Below are 15,444 nucleotides of genomic sequence, written 5' to 3'. Positions count from 1 at the left end.
GTCTTTTTAATTCTGTGCATCAAAATACTTGTAGTTAAAAGTTTTAAGAAAGGTTGAAAAGGTTGAAAACCCCTGATCTACAGTATAAACTATCAGGAATAGATAAGGGAAATGCTGACTAATACAATACAATAGGATTTATTTGAAGTTGTTGAAGGGCACTGGTCTCTTAAACCCAGAAGTTCTGATAAACCCCTATGCCTCACTATATATTGATGGACATTACATAAGCAAATGAGATGTCCTTTTTTTTTTTTTTTTTGGTATACCATGTTCCTAAATGTTTTCTGGGGAGAGTAAAAAATACATTAACTTTGATTCATGTACTAAGGGTTACTCTTAAATGAATTAACGGTCCAGTTTATGGTAAACTGTGCATGCATGACTTAGAAACTCGGCTGTCAGCTAAGCAGAATATCTCAAATACTGGCATGAATCGAAAATGCTGAATTTGGGACGTTATCTAAAAACCAGAGCAGCCCAGAAATTGGGATGTTATCAGAGCGGCCCAGAATTTGGGACGCTATCTAAAAACCAAAGCGGCCCAGAATTTGGGACGTTATCTGCAAACCAAATCGGCCCAGAATTTGGGACGTGAATGAAAACATGGGCAGTCTATATGTACAACTGTGATTACATTAGATCTAAACTAATACATCCTCTAACAAAACTGTAATAATGTGGAAGACATATATTTGATATTAAAATATATCACGTAAACGATTTAGATAAATGCTAAAAAGTACGCCATTACAGAAAGCCAATTCTTACATTCGTGCATAACATGATAATTCATATAAAGTAATCGCCCATAGTTTGTTTTTTAATGGTATATTTTAATGGTAAGTTGGTGGAAAGCAAATCTTGATCTCGATCTCTCTCTGATCACAATGTTAAAAATGCCTGCACGCTTTTCCACTCGTGTGACGACATATTCATGTGGCAGACATGGACCAATCAAAACGCGAGACTATTATGCGGTTCCATCCCAAAAACCGGGCCGGTGTCATACCTCGCAGGAGGGGCACGTATGAGCTTCAGTCTAGCGGCTATGAGCAGTGAACACAGCTAAAGACAACCACAATTATGATTAAAACACAAACGCTATGTGAAACAGTTGTTAGTAATAATAATAAATTATTAACTAATGTGTTATCTGTTGATTTATTATATCTTCATGTACATATTTACTTCTGTTTTAAATGTTTCAAACTCTATTGACTTTGGCATTTGTTTTTTGGAACTAGCAAAAAAAAAAAAAAAATCCTGTTCATTTGTTCCTCCAGTGAAGCTGCTGCAGTTGCCACTGAATGATGATGATGATGATGATGATTATTATTATTATTATTATTATTATTATTATTATTATTATTATTTATTTCTTAGCAGACGCCCTTATCCAGGGCTATTTACAGTCGTAAACAAAAATACATTAAGAATCACAGTACAAGTATTAATACAATTAAGAGCAAGATAAAATACAATGACTTCGGTTCTAGCAAGTACAAGCATATGACAAAATACGATTCAGTAATGGAACAGATAACAGTGTCAGTGATAGTTACATCAGGATATAATTAAATACAAAATATTACAGATTAAATAACATTTGGCAGATTACAGTACTCTGAAGTACATGATTAAATGCAGTAAAATAGGGGGCAGATAAGAGCAAGTAAAGCGCATTTAAGGAAGAGTGATAAAGTGTCCAGAGGGAAAAGAGGAGTTCTACAGGTGCTGTCTGAAGAGGTGAGTCTTGAGGAGGCGCCGGAATGTGGTCAGGGACTGTGCGGTCCAGACATCTGTAGGAAGGTCATTCCACCACTGCAGAGCGAGGGTGGAGAAGGAGCAGGAGAATAAGAATGTGCTGCTGACCCTGAGATATATATATGGGGGAATGTCTGATTTACAAAGAAATTATGGGAAAATACAAGTGAGGAAATCGGAATTAAAGGTAAACACTATGCTTGGTATGTTAAAATAAACACGCTGTTTTGACTACATTTAACACAGAACAGTTTCGTAGCTTGCGGCGCTGCAGTAGTTTTTTACGTTTAATATAACGTAAAAAAGACCGCTGCGGTATTCTAGGTATGTATGTGCGCCCGGTAGTTCTAGTGTTAACTGTGAAACACATTGGTTTTTTTTTCACTGGAGTGTTGCGTTTATCATCACACAGTGGTGCAAAAGTATGGAAGAAGCCACTTGTTCTGCATTGAAACGTCACCATTGTGTGAAATCAGCAGAATATTTGGGAGTGTTAAGTTAACCCTTCTTTGAGTGATGGTGTTCGCTTTGCGTATCTGCAATTACTATTGTTGGAGTGCTCTTCTGTGTAAGTATAAAATTAAATATATCACATTCAATTTAAGATGGTACGAAGGAGTGCTGGGTTTGTTTGTTGTGGGGGTTTTCTAGCATTGCTGATACAACACTGTAAAATCCTCCAAAATGTATTTTGATTTGTGTGTTTAACCTACTTTCACTTATTCAGCATACTTTCAGCGAAGTATTTTTTTTTTTCTTTTTGCCAGACATGTTTGTTGTTGAAAGGAAATTTTCTTTCAATCTTTTAAACAAATGTTATAGCTCAAAGTATAGTTGACATGTTAAATACTGTTAGTTGTGTGAGAAATGCTATTCAAACGCAAACTCGGTGCAGCTTTACTTGGCCGTTCAGAGGCGTGTCTTTTTGTTCGAGCCATATTTATGAGGGGCCGTTTCGGACAAAAGTCTGTCAAAAACGGCGAGTGAAGGGTCACGTTTCCGCGCGCAGGGAATCATGTTTCCGCGCGCAGGGAATCATGTTTTCCGCGCGCAGGGAATCATGTTTCCGCGCGCAGGGAATCATGTTTTCCGCGCGCAGGGAATCATGTTTTCCGCGCGCAGGGAATCATGTTTTCCGCGCGCAGGGAATCATGTTTCCGCGCGCAGGGAATCATGTTTTCTGCGCGCAGGGAATCAGGTTTCTTTGAGGGAGGAGTCGGCTTTATGAATTGAGACAAGGAAATCAGTAAATCGTCATAAACAGAAGAAAAATGGCTACTTGTATACATTTTTTCATTATAGTATTGTGCGCTATCTGTTCCGTTACTGACAATATCGAGGATCTGAATTTATATTTTTTGGAGCTGGATGACTGTTTAGAACAAGTTCAACAGGCATTAGATACTAATGATTTTAATACATTTGACCATCTACATCGTTTACTCGAAGAACATGTAAGGATTTTGTCAACTTTAGCATCCGTCCTGGACAGTTGTGAAGTAAGAACAATACCTTAGACTGGTTGTCTCAAAAATCTACTCTTTATTTGATGAATAGTGAAATGTAATGCATTTCTTAAAAAAAAAAATACATTAAGTAATAATACCAAAAAATAACATGTACACAGACCAATTCATACATTGACAGACATTAAAAGGAATACACTAGTAAATACTATTGCAGGATTTCATTATAGGACAAGTTACAGAAAAAACAAAACTGTTTTACATGGTATTTAACTGAATTGGACTGTTTTACATGGTATTTTATCTGAACACCTGACCGATATTTGTCCTTAATTAATAATCAGTTTGGACTGAGCACTTTCTGCACGTCATCACTTTATTTGCCTGCTCTTTAATCAATAAAATAATATTTTTTCACATGGTTTTGATCAGTGGTTTTTCATCGCCATTCTTCAAAATGCATTTGGACATCTACACACCTGGTTGTGTTTGTTTAGACATCATTTTTAAGGCGCAGTAAGGACTTCATTTCAGACTTAAAAATAAATACAAACATTGGACACAAGGAAACATGTTTTTCTTTCTGGCTTTCTTTCCTTGCATTTATTTCAAACAAATAACTAATTTTAATCTTGATTTTTCAACAGGGAGTGGATCAAGTATGTTTGCTGATAAATAGATTATTTGACGCTGTGAGGACAGTGTATGGTGAAGTTGACCAAAGATTGGCTCCTCGATCCCAATTTGAATTTCTTTTCAACAGCCCCCTTGAAAGCACAAGAGGTCGCCCAAGGTATGGTTAAAAGCATTAAAGTATATTGATTTAAATGCTTATTGTATTGCTATTGCTACATTTTATGCTGAGAAAACGCACTACCATATTTAATCAGAGTAATAATAATATGTGTTATTTTATTATTAAACAAATTACATTTAATGTTGCAGATACTGCATAACCAAAGATCAACTACAGCAACTACGTGCAGCAGGAATGCCATGGTGTTCAATTGCAGCTTGCCTCTGCATAAGTGAGCGGACACTGTTTCGCAGAAGGCAGCAATATGGAATGACAGGAGAAAATTATGCCAACATCTCAAATAGTGAACTGGATAATATTATAAGGGAAATCCTGAGAGAAACGCCGAATGCAGGAGGCAACTATGTTCAAGGTAAAATACATTTTTCGCTGTAGAATTTTTGGTATTTGTTCATCAAAGGTGTGTAATAAAACATAGGTCTCAATCAGTGCATATCCTCTTACCCAGTGCAACTTAGAGGTTTCACAAAAAATACACATTTCAATAGTTATTTGTTATATATATTGCATGTTATTTTAGGCAATACAGGTGAAAGTGTACTTGCATGTAGTTATGATTAGGTTTATTTAATTCGAACTAAACAACATTATGAACTATTGCTCTATTCTAAGGTGGTGTCCTAGCCAGAGGATTAAGAGTTCAGAGAAGGAGAATTAGAGATCGATTAAATGCCCTGGACCCAGTTGGCAGAGCCCTTAGAAGACGGCATACAATTAGAAGGAGAATATATAATGTCAGAGGACCTAATCATTTATGGTAGGAACTTAAACATTTATATAATGATTAAGGAAAGTTTAAGGTAAAAATAAAGTTTAAGGTAAATTATAAATCCAGCAGTCCTGTACTGCTAGGGATTAAGGATTTTAAATTATATATATATATATATATATATATATATATATATATATATATATATATATATATATATATATATATATATATATATAAATAACACTATTTGGTTGTGGATTCACAAGGTCCATTGTGTACATTATGTGTAAATTGTTTTATTGGAAACCATGGAAACCTAATACTTAAAACTTCTATTTTTTCTTTTCTTCAGGCACATTGATTCAAATCACAAGCTTATTTCATGGAGATTTGTGTACCATGGATGCATTGATGGTTACAGTAGAATGATTATATACCTGACATGCTGTACAAACAATTGTGCAGCTACTGTTTTGCATTTCTTTGAAGAGGGTGTATCAAGGTATGGGTTACCACTGAGAGTTAGAGGGGATCGAGGTGGTGAAAACATTGATGTTGCTAGATACATGATTATGAGCCGTGGCAGAAACAGAGGAAGTTTTATTGCAGGCAGAAGTGTTCACAACCAGAGAATAGAGCGTCTTTGGGGTGAAGTGAACAGAGTGGTTTCTGAGTTTTATAGGCAATTGTTTATGTACATGGAAAACATTGGAATCTTAGATTCTACAAATGAAGTTGATTTATGTGCATTACACTTTGTTTACATTCCAAGAATAGGAAATTCTGTGCAAGAATTCACTCGCCAGTGGAATTACCATCGACTTAGCACTGTTCAGTCAATGTCTCCCTTAGCATTATGGCATTCTGGAATACTTTCAAATCTTACTACAGTAAATTCACAAGATCTTCTGAGTGGCATAGATAATTATGGAATTGACCATGCAGGCCCAATTACAGCAAATGAGGCAGACACATACATTCATGTTCCACATAATACAGTACAAATGAGCGCTGAAAACCACAGGGAGCTTGTCGCTTTGTGATCCATTATCAGATGATGACAATAGTGGTATTAATCATTATTTATTTGTTTTGGATTATGTGATAAACAACGTTAGATAGTGTTGTATACAAATACTTACGTTCCAACTCAATTAATTGCAAAAACTATGTTGTTGTATCACTCCCGATGCTACATATGTGGGTGGATACTCATCCCCCTGTCCCTTTTAAGTTGGGTTAGTAGCCTGTCCAGGTCAAAAGCTTCAATCCCCATAGTTCCTAGCAAACCTCCTTTGTTTGTCCTCTTTCTTTCTTCTTCCTTTTTCCAATAACAATTCCTTTCTGTTATCTTCAACTCCATCTCTGCCACATCTCTCCTCTACCTCTGATCACTTACAACCATCTGCTAATGCTGTGCATGCAAACCTTTCCTCTAGTCTTATTCTTGATTTTTCGCCAGCCTTCAACACCGTGGATCATTCTGTTCTCTCTACCACTCTGTCTAATCCTGGTATTTCTGGTACACCTTTGTCTTGGATTCAATCTTACCTCTGTTAACGCACTACTGTGGTTTCTCTTTTCTCTTCTTGCCCCTTCCCCCCCTCCTTCACTGGAACAGGCTCCCCCTTAATATTAATCAGTCTCCCAACCCAATGACATTCCGTTCCTCCCTCAAACCCACCTATTTTCTGTGGCCTACCCTAATTCACCTCCGAATCCTTCCATACCATCTTTCCAATTAGATTTGTTGTTGTCTTTTTGTTTGTCTATTGTCCTCTCCTGCCCTTCCCAGCATTCATTTATTTACATATTTGTCAGTTTCCTTTGTTTAATACAATTTTCATTTATCCTATACTGTACTGTTACACTTTGTAAAGCACTTTGATAAAAGCGCTATATAAATATCAATAAATAAATAAATACATAATTGGCCCACTTAAGTAATTTAGAGCACACCCCTGCTTGTCAGGTTTTTTTTTCAAAACCATTATTAAACATTCAATTTTGTGTTATGACTAATAATAAAAAGTAGTGCTGAGCCAAATATATTTAATACAAATAATATTTAATAGAAATAAATTTGCATTTGCCATGGAAATAATAAATGATCAAATCAGTTGCCCATTTAGTGTTTGTTGTTTGAAACTGATGAATTGGTTAAAGCAGTGTTTCACAATTCTTTTCTATACCTGTAACTTCAAATTAACTTTAAGAGCTCCAAAGAAAAGAAAAAGCTCAGATTAGGTAAAGTATTAGTTAAATGAAGGGTGCAATTAAATCATTGAGTTGGGGGGAAAAAAACAGAACACACAGATCTCCCCAGGACCAGGAAAAACAAGAAATCCCAAGTATACTGTATTTTTTTTCTCATTTTTTTTTTTTTTTCCTTTCTTTGGTTTTATCTGGAGCATCCCTACCATCCAGCACACCAGAAGATCAATAGTTGACTATGCAAAGCCAAAGCCCTGACAATTTAGAACAGCATATCTCATGGCTTCAGTGAATTCTTCATAAACTACATGTACAGTTGGCAAAAACAGCGTACAGTTGCATGTATTTGCCTTTGGAAATCTTGATTTCTCTCCATTGTCCTCAGCATCATGTAAAAAATCTACAGTGGGTTCTGGTCTGAATCCCAGTGGTGGTACGGTCTTGCAGCCAGTAATAAAGAATAGTAGTGACTTCAATGTGACATCTGATGGCTCATCTGAAATTAATAAAATAAATAAATAAATAAATAAATAAATAAATAAATAAATAAAGCTTGTTACTTACTGTGTTTGTGTGGCCAACATCAACATAATCAAAATACTTCCAAAGACAGTGTGCCCAGCTGAGTGAAAGATGAATCCCCTAAACAAGTTAGAAAAGTAACCTAACTACAAAGAAGTATGTATTTTTTTCTAGTGAACAACAGTAGTACAGTCACCTTGTAGTTCTTGTATAAAGTCTTTCCAGTGAGACAATACAAGATTTTCTGTTCCCCTTTTATTGGAGCCCAATGGGTGTAGAACAGGGCGGAAGATATCAAATGTCTTGGCTGTGAGGGTGTCTTCTGTGTAGCACATGACATGCTTGAATGCATTGGGATACTTGGTCATAGCATCCAGTACACCTAGAGTTTTCAGCCCTTCCTTTAATCTGAAAAAGAATGGACATTTTAAGAATTAAAAACATAGGGCCTGATTCAGCTTACCATGTGCTATCTGCTTTCCATGCTCTATCTGCTTTTTAACACATGGACTATATACCGGGGACAAATGCCATTGAAATGTATGCAAATGACACCACAAGGGAGGTATTTAATATTCAGAAGGGTGCTTCCTTCCACAGTTGCCTTACTGTGTGTTAAAAATAACAATTACTAAAACAATCATTTCGTACAAAATCACAAGATAAAAAGAGCAGACCACTGGAGTGAAGTCTGTGTGAAATATGGATATCGTACAGTGCCAGAGAACAAAGAGCCCAACCATAAACCGAGCTTGAACAAGCACATTGTTTTTAATGACCCCACTACAGCCCTCTTAAAAATGAAAAATAAACATCAAAATGAATTAAACATTAATTAAAAACCAATTACCTTTCATTTATAATGCAAAGCAAAGTTAACCAACAAACATAAAATCTACATTGCAGCTTTGCATTGTTTAATAAGAATTAAAAGCAGGGCCAAACGCAGGGCATGGCCGAGCAGAGCGGGGCAGAGCAGGGCAGAACGGCAGAACAGAGCCACGTAGGGGGCCAAGTGCACATGGCCGGGGATGGCCGAGCAGGACAGGGCAGGGCCGAGCAGAATGAGTGTACCTCTCAAATGCTGCCCGTGTTCTTCCAAAAATGTACCAATGTGCAGTTTCTTCAGCAATCTTGCGATAATCATCAGCATTACGGATAACTTTGTGTGTTCCAGCCAGCTGCATCAGAGTTTGGATTGGTTCAAATAAGTTTGCTGTGTTTGAATGTTCTTCCTGGTAAGTTAGAAGCTGTAAAAAATAAAAATGCAATTTGTCTTTATAAATCTTTCATATTACATTTTGCAAAGAAAAGACTACTTATATTCATTTCCAGGCAATCTGTTATGGAGTGAGATTACTGTCAAATATTTTGTACTATTTACAAGAATAAAAAAAAAATATGACTATGAATCAAAAAAGCTACGAGTTGGATGGAGTGTGATATCACTGTCAAAAATACATCACAGAAGCCACAGATTGTTAATGGTGGGAACAATTGATTAGGACTTCTGAGCGTCCTGTTTTTTTTTTTTGTGGTCGTATTTACGATTCATAGTCGTATTTTTTTATTCATAATGGTAAATACAAGTACATACTATTTTACAGTAATCTCACTCCATACCTGTGCAATATAACGTGAATAATTGTTCTAATCAATAGATACATTGATGAATAAGATTAGAAAAAGCTGTAAATATGATGGTAGATTACTTTTGCAAACACAATTGGCAAATATTTACCTTCTCCAGATAGTTCCTTATGTCCATATCAGGGATATCTTGCACTGCCACAAATGTGGACTCGGGTGTACTTGAAAGCGCCTCAAAAAGTACTGGTGATAAGAACTGTGGGCCAGGTCCTCCATGAACCAGTGATGTTGCAATAGTCATACCCGCATAAAAATAGTCATCCGAGACCATCACTGAAATAAAGAATGTTAGATTTAGACAGACTGAAAACGTAATGATAAAGAATTAAAAAAGCATAAATTCATTACATCCACTAATGTAGTTTAGGAACTTGGCATGGTCTGGTCCCACAAAGAGGCTTCCTTGGTGCAAGGACTCCATTAGCATGGTTAAAAATTCTCTCCTTGGTCCTCCGAGGTCGACGGCTCCTTCGCTCACTCCTATATCGTCCATAAATTTCACCGAAAGCCTTTTGCAAGGTAAGAAAGTTTTTTTTTTTAAAGCCTCGTTTCGCTCCTTCCCATAGGTGATTCCGGCTGATATTAAACAGGGAAACATTTTCTGTATCAATCTGGGAGGCCAGCTCACAGAGAATATCCCCAATGTCTCTGGTGAAATAATAAGAAATATTAAAAGAAAATAATTATTTATTTTTAGCAGATATTATTGTATCAAATATCTTGTCAGAAACACTTGACTGTGATACTATAAATGTAAAAATCAAAGAAATATCTGACAAATAAAACTACATTAACTCATAAGAATATATACCTATACATCAAACTAAATGCCTATAAAAGGAAAGATAATAAAAAGTTGTCTTTAATTTTAAATGGTTTACAGATAAAAGCTACAATGGCCCCCCTTTTAACAGTTAAAATTGTAATGTATTACAAGTAGGGCCTTGCGTTTTTTTGCAACCTGCACCTCAAGATGCCGATACAGTGTCCTCATGAAACTACCAATTAAGCAATTATTAACACTCACCCCATTGCGTTACTTTAATCAACTGAAACACGGTTTAAAAAAACAAGTAGCGAAAAACATAGGGCCCTAATTATAAGGAAGGAAGTATGAAACACAAATGCAACTTTACCGTTCATGGTGGGATGTTTCAATACCAGTGGAAAGGGGTATTGGATCTTCAAAGCTTTCGCTGAGCTCTTCATCAACAAATAAAGCAGCATAATGCCATTCACTAGAAAATAGATTTGATAGGAGTCCAGGTATTGTGGCACCGATTTCACAGCATGACCTGCAAATCTGTTGCTATTCAAGAAAGACTATGACCTGTTGTGATATACTAATAGCTAAAGTCTTAATATTTGTAAAAATAAAAAAACTAGCACTTTTTTTTTATTGTACAACTGGGACATAATACACAATCTGGATCAAATAAAGTGTAAGCACATTACTGTAGGTGTGATTTCTTACCTTGGACAATCAAGAACCCTGGAAACTGTGGCATTTTCTTCTTCTGTTATGATAAGAGGCCCATCTGAACCTGCTGTCGAATACGGAGCATCTATGAGTTCTGAAGGAGCATCCTCAATGACCTGAAGAACTGTTACATTCAGGCTGTTCATTGGTGGACTGGAATCAGTCAAATCTATTTCAATATCATCATCATCATTATTTGACAGAGTACCTCTGTTCTTCTGCAAAAAAAAAACTCCTGTAGTGAATTAAGTTTAGAAAACTAAAGTGCCTGAATTAGTTGCTTTTAAAAATAAATACAGTAAGACTGTGAATGAATGACTATAATCTTTAACAATCGCTATTTCTATATACGGTACATTCGAACAAATAGAAACAGTCATTGACTGTTACCTTTGCATTTGCAGGAACGACCAGCAGTTGTAAAGATGGACGAAGGTACACAGTTTTGTCCTTGAAAATTTTATTTAGTAACAGTCCATTCATCTTTTGGTCTTGCTCCAGACTTGGCTTTATTAATTTGTTGTGGAGTGTCACCATTATTTCAAATCTACAAGAATAGAGAATGCAAGCTAAAATATATCATGGTCTTAGGAAACCGAATACATCATACCCTAAAGCACACTTCTTCAAAATGCAACATTATAATATATATTTAAATCTTAACTACCAATTATCATTATATTAACAGAAATGATAAAGTGCTTATGTTTACAAAGACTGCCTTCCTTTACTCACTGAATGTTTTCTGTCAGGTTTCTTTCAAAGACTGTGTGCAAGTGGTTTTGCACCTCATATGGCTCCCACTCCTTCATAAATCTCACACCTAAAACCAGATGCCCTTGCTCTGCCAGGTATAAGCGTATTTTGCCTTTCGGGACGTCTGTGTCATTGGGACCCGTTAGTAGACAAACATCTTTGTGGAAAGGGCCACAAACATTTCTGGGTCTCTTTCTGTGCAAAATATATATATTTAAAAATGTTATGACCACTGCATTCATTATATTACTCAGGACTAACTAGCCTTAAAATAGGATTATCTACTCAAAATAGTATATTGTTTAGTATAAGTCATGATATACCTATAAAGAAAGAGCAGCAGTGTGGAGTAGTGGTTAGGGCTCTGGGCTCTGGACTCTTGACCGGAGGGTCGTGGGTTCAATCCCCGGTGGGGACACTGCTGCTGTACCCTTGAGCAAGGTACTTTACCTACATTGCTCCAGTAAAAACCCAACTGTATAAATGGGTAATTGTATATAAAAATGATGTGATATCTTGTAACAATTGTAAGTCGCCCTGGATAAGGACGTCAGCTAAGAAATTAATAATTAATTAAAATATATACAGTAAAAGCAAAACATCAACCCAGTAGATTTAACATATATCACTTAATGGCAACTCGTTTATTTCTCATCTGTTCCTAAAGCAAACGGACATGCAGTTGTACAAACTACAATGATATGACAATGCCCATAAATTACTTCCATGAGCAGATTTTTAATTTTTTTGCATTGCAGGAAATGAAGATCTGGTTACATTTGCCTCATATTCAATTAATATTAATATAGCCTATATTACCACCCCCCCCCCCCCCCCCCCACCCCAATAGGCCCATAAACCATACATTTTGTTCCACATTTCAATATGTATACATATACATTATAATAGTCATATTTACTATATTATACAACCAAAAGATAAATATTGTATAATTCACTGCAGTAGTACTGGGTAATTGTATGTAAAAATAATATAATTATAAGTCGCCCTGGACAAGGGTGTCTGCAAAGAAATAGAAGAAGAAGAAGAAGAAGAAGAAGAAGAATGCAATATTTTGAACATAATGTAACTAATACCCAAAATATTTGCTTTCATGGAGGGCTTTTTTTTTTGGGGGGGGGGGGGGGGGGGGGTTGCAGTTAGCAGTTGAATTAAATTGAACAGTAGGCCTCATTATTAGAAATTAACTTACTAAAAGCTTTACAATTGTTGGTGCCATTGTAATCCTACCTTCCGTTTGTAATATGTAAATACAGTTACTAAAATACAAATACAGCTCGTAAATAATAAATACAAATAAAAGAAAGAATAATAGGCCTACATTTGTTATTATTATTTAGTATAGAAGATGCCCTTACCCAGGGCGACTACAAAGCAAAGATAATGGGTATTAATTACTTTATTACTACTGTGTCCAAAACATTGCATTTGTACATTATTCTGTGTAATACGGGATGTTAAATCGGTTCTTTTACATCGTTTATTTATTTATTTATTTATTTTATTTTATTTATCTTTTTGCATATACTAATGAGTAGACTTTCACTAGAGTAGAAGTATTAATCATGAGTTGGAGGTACGTATTTCTGAATCAAATTAAAATAGTCCTTAGCAGCATAACTTAAGAAATGAATTGCATATATGTTTTCAGAAATAATAATAATTACCTGGCCCTTCTATTTAAAATCCCTGGAACTGCTCCGGCTCTGATAAAGTTTCTTTGCATATTGAATGCAGGGGAATTATTTTGAGCGGGACGATCAGCGACCACATTCCGCCCTTGAAACAATTGACGAACTTCTTCATCAATAGTTGATGTCTCCTGTCTTGTAGTAGGCATACGATTGTTTTTACCATTCAGGGCACTTTCCAGACGTTGAAGGATTTCCGGGTTGTTAATTATTTCTTCGGCGATTCCCCGGGCTACATTACTATTCGAATGTGAAGACATGTCTAGCTCCTTAGTTTTTTATCGCCTCCTCTGGCAAAATACATTTGTGTGACGACAAAAGTAACCCCTCCCCTCTAGCAGCATAGCCTGCTGATTCCCTGCGCGCAGAAACGTGATTCCCTGCGCGCAGAAACGTGATTCCCTGCGCGCAGAAACGTGATTCCCTGCGCGCAGAAACCTGATTCCCTGCGCGCAGAAACCTGATTCCCTGCGCGCAGAAACCTGATTCCCTGCGCGCAGAAACCTGATTCCCTGCGCGCGGAAAAGTGACCCTTCACTCGCCGTATTTGACAGACTTTTGTCCGGAACGGCACCCTATCGTGCAACCTGATTCCCTGCGCGCGGAAACGTGACCCTTCACTCGCCGTTTTTGACAGACTTTTGTCCGAAACGGCCCCTCATACATATTTGCATACCAGAGTCCGTGGAGCCGCAATCCTCGCTCACAGCCAGCTACACAGCAGAGATTTCTGTATGAGAATGCGCGTGTTGTGAAGTTGCATCTTGTGTAGATCCACGCTGTGCAGGGTTTACTCGCTTTTTTTGAGAATAGACCCCTATGTGACTGAAAGTAGTTATCCAATGCTTTGAACATTTCTTGTGATGTTGTTCTTGATGGAAATTTGTGTCACATTAAAAGATGAGCATCCCATGTGTAGCATACAAATACCAGAACTACTGACCTACAAGTTTAACATCAATCACATGTAAGATCATGGAAATGATCACAAGGACCAAAATGGAGGAATATTTATATAGTAACAACATTATAGGAGACAACCAGCTTGGCTTTTAGGAAGGGTAGATCTTGATTAACTAATTTACTAGATTTCTTTCAGGAGGTGACTACTAGAGTGGACAAGGACAGTGCGCATTATATCATCTACTTAGATTTACAAAAAGCATTTGACAAAGTTCAGCATGAAAGACTATACCTAAAGATTAAATCAGTGAGAATAAATGTCAGACTAGCAGCATGGATTCATAACTAGTTACAAGGTAGAAAGCAGAGAGTTATAATTAGAGGCCAGGCATCAAACTGGAGTAACGGAACAAGTGGGGTACCACAGGGATCAGTATTGGGACCATTGCTATTCTCAATCTATATAAATGACTTGGACCAAGACATAATCAGTAAACTATGACACAAAACTGAGACATTGATGCATTGGAGAGAGTACAGAGGAGATCAACACGATTAAATCCAGGATTGAAGGGAATGTCATATGAAGATAGATTGAAAGAGCTGAACCTGTACAGCCTAGAAAGAAGGAGTGCCAGAGGCAACTTAATAGAGGTATTTAAAATTGTCAAGGGGTTACTTAACTGCTGATAGGTGGCTAAAGGTTTCCCAGCACTGCGATTTGGGCACAGTGAGTTTTAGATTCATAACAGACCCTGTCAGCTGGGTCTGTAGGTCACCCCTAATATCTCTGCATGTGTGCTCCAGGCTTTTCAAACAGGATTGCATCAATAAGACACAAGTCAGCCAAAATACTATATTACATACTGTGAGACAGGGCACAAGGCCCTGTGGAAAAAATAAAAATGTGCATGAGTGCTTATTAATTGTATTATTGATAACTGTTAATTACTGTCAGCTGGTGATTATTGCAAACTGCAGCCAGCTGCAGTGTATATAAGAACAGCAGTCAGTCTACTGGGGCTCTGTTGTAGGAAGAAGCCCGACTGAGAGTGTGTTCAGTCGTATTCAAAAGGTAGTGTGTGAAGCCTTTGTAAACCGGTACACAGCTTACCTGTCTGGTTATTTACATAGGATCCTGAAGTGTGTAGTTAGGGCTCGGAGAGAGATAGGTTTTTGTTTTTAATTTTGTAAATTAAAAACAGTGCATCAGCACTTAAACCTCAAGTTTTGTGTCATGTCAATTTTTAAAGAGGCAAAAACCTTTTAATTGTATAGCGATATCTCACAATACATATATACAGGATTTGATAGTGTTAGAGAGTGTGGTTCTGCCAGCATTGCCCTGTTGGATAGTACCAGTAAGGGATTACTCCTGGAGTAATTTCACTAACCCACCAAGAACTGTCTGAAAGGTACTTTTGCTTGAATAAAACATTATCACT

General features: G+C 36.8%; 2 protein-coding genes across 4 annotated transcripts; one reads left to right on the top strand and one right to left on the bottom strand.

Annotated features, from left to right (window-relative positions):
- Positions 1-2,903: 2,903 nt before the first annotated feature.
- LOC117425351 (uncharacterized) lies at positions 2,904-6,702 on the top strand. Its single transcript, XM_058987196.1, has 5 exons — positions 2,904-3,266; positions 3,881-4,026; positions 4,179-4,402; positions 4,663-4,807; positions 5,115-6,702. Exons 1-5 carry the CDS (start codon positions 3,039-3,041, stop codon positions 5,803-5,805), a joined length of 1,434 nt encoding a protein of 477 aa, XP_058843179.1. The 5' UTR covers positions 2,904-3,038; the 3' UTR covers positions 5,806-6,702.
- A 109-nt stretch (positions 6,703-6,811) lies between these two features.
- LOC117434805 (G2/M phase-specific E3 ubiquitin-protein ligase-like) lies at positions 6,812-13,799 on the bottom strand. Of its 3 annotated transcripts, XR_009307364.1 has the most exons (10): positions 13,073-13,795; positions 11,364-11,579; positions 11,019-11,175; positions 10,623-10,846; positions 10,285-10,386; positions 9,497-9,796; positions 9,240-9,421; positions 8,573-8,748; positions 7,695-7,906; positions 6,812-7,472 (listed from the first exon to the last, which is right to left on the bottom strand). XR_009307364.1 is itself a non-coding variant. In XM_058987197.1 (9 exons), the coding sequence occupies exons 3-9, from the start codon at positions 10,654-10,656 to the stop codon at positions 7,213-7,215; spliced, it is 1,266 nt and encodes a 421-aa protein (XP_058843180.1). In that variant the 5' UTR covers positions 10,657-10,846; positions 11,019-11,175; positions 13,073-13,534; the 3' UTR covers positions 6,812-7,212. The 3 variants fall into 3 exon arrangements, 1 of the variants encoding a protein (XP_058843180.1); XR_009307363.1 differs by having other exon boundaries at positions 9,240-9,796; positions 13,073-13,799; XM_058987197.1 differs by lacking the exon at positions 11,364-11,579 and having other exon boundaries at positions 13,073-13,534.
- Positions 13,800-15,444: the final 1,645 nt, after the last annotated feature.

The sequence above is a fragment of the Acipenser ruthenus genome, chromosome 15 (assembly GCF_902713425.1).
Source record: "Acipenser ruthenus chromosome 15, fAciRut3.2 maternal haplotype, whole genome shotgun sequence".
In the NCBI taxonomy this organism is placed as follows: Eukaryota; Metazoa; Chordata; class Actinopteri; order Acipenseriformes; family Acipenseridae; genus Acipenser; species Acipenser ruthenus.
The sequence above is the reverse complement of the archived record's forward strand: the minus strand, read 5'-3'. Positions and strand labels throughout refer to the sequence as shown.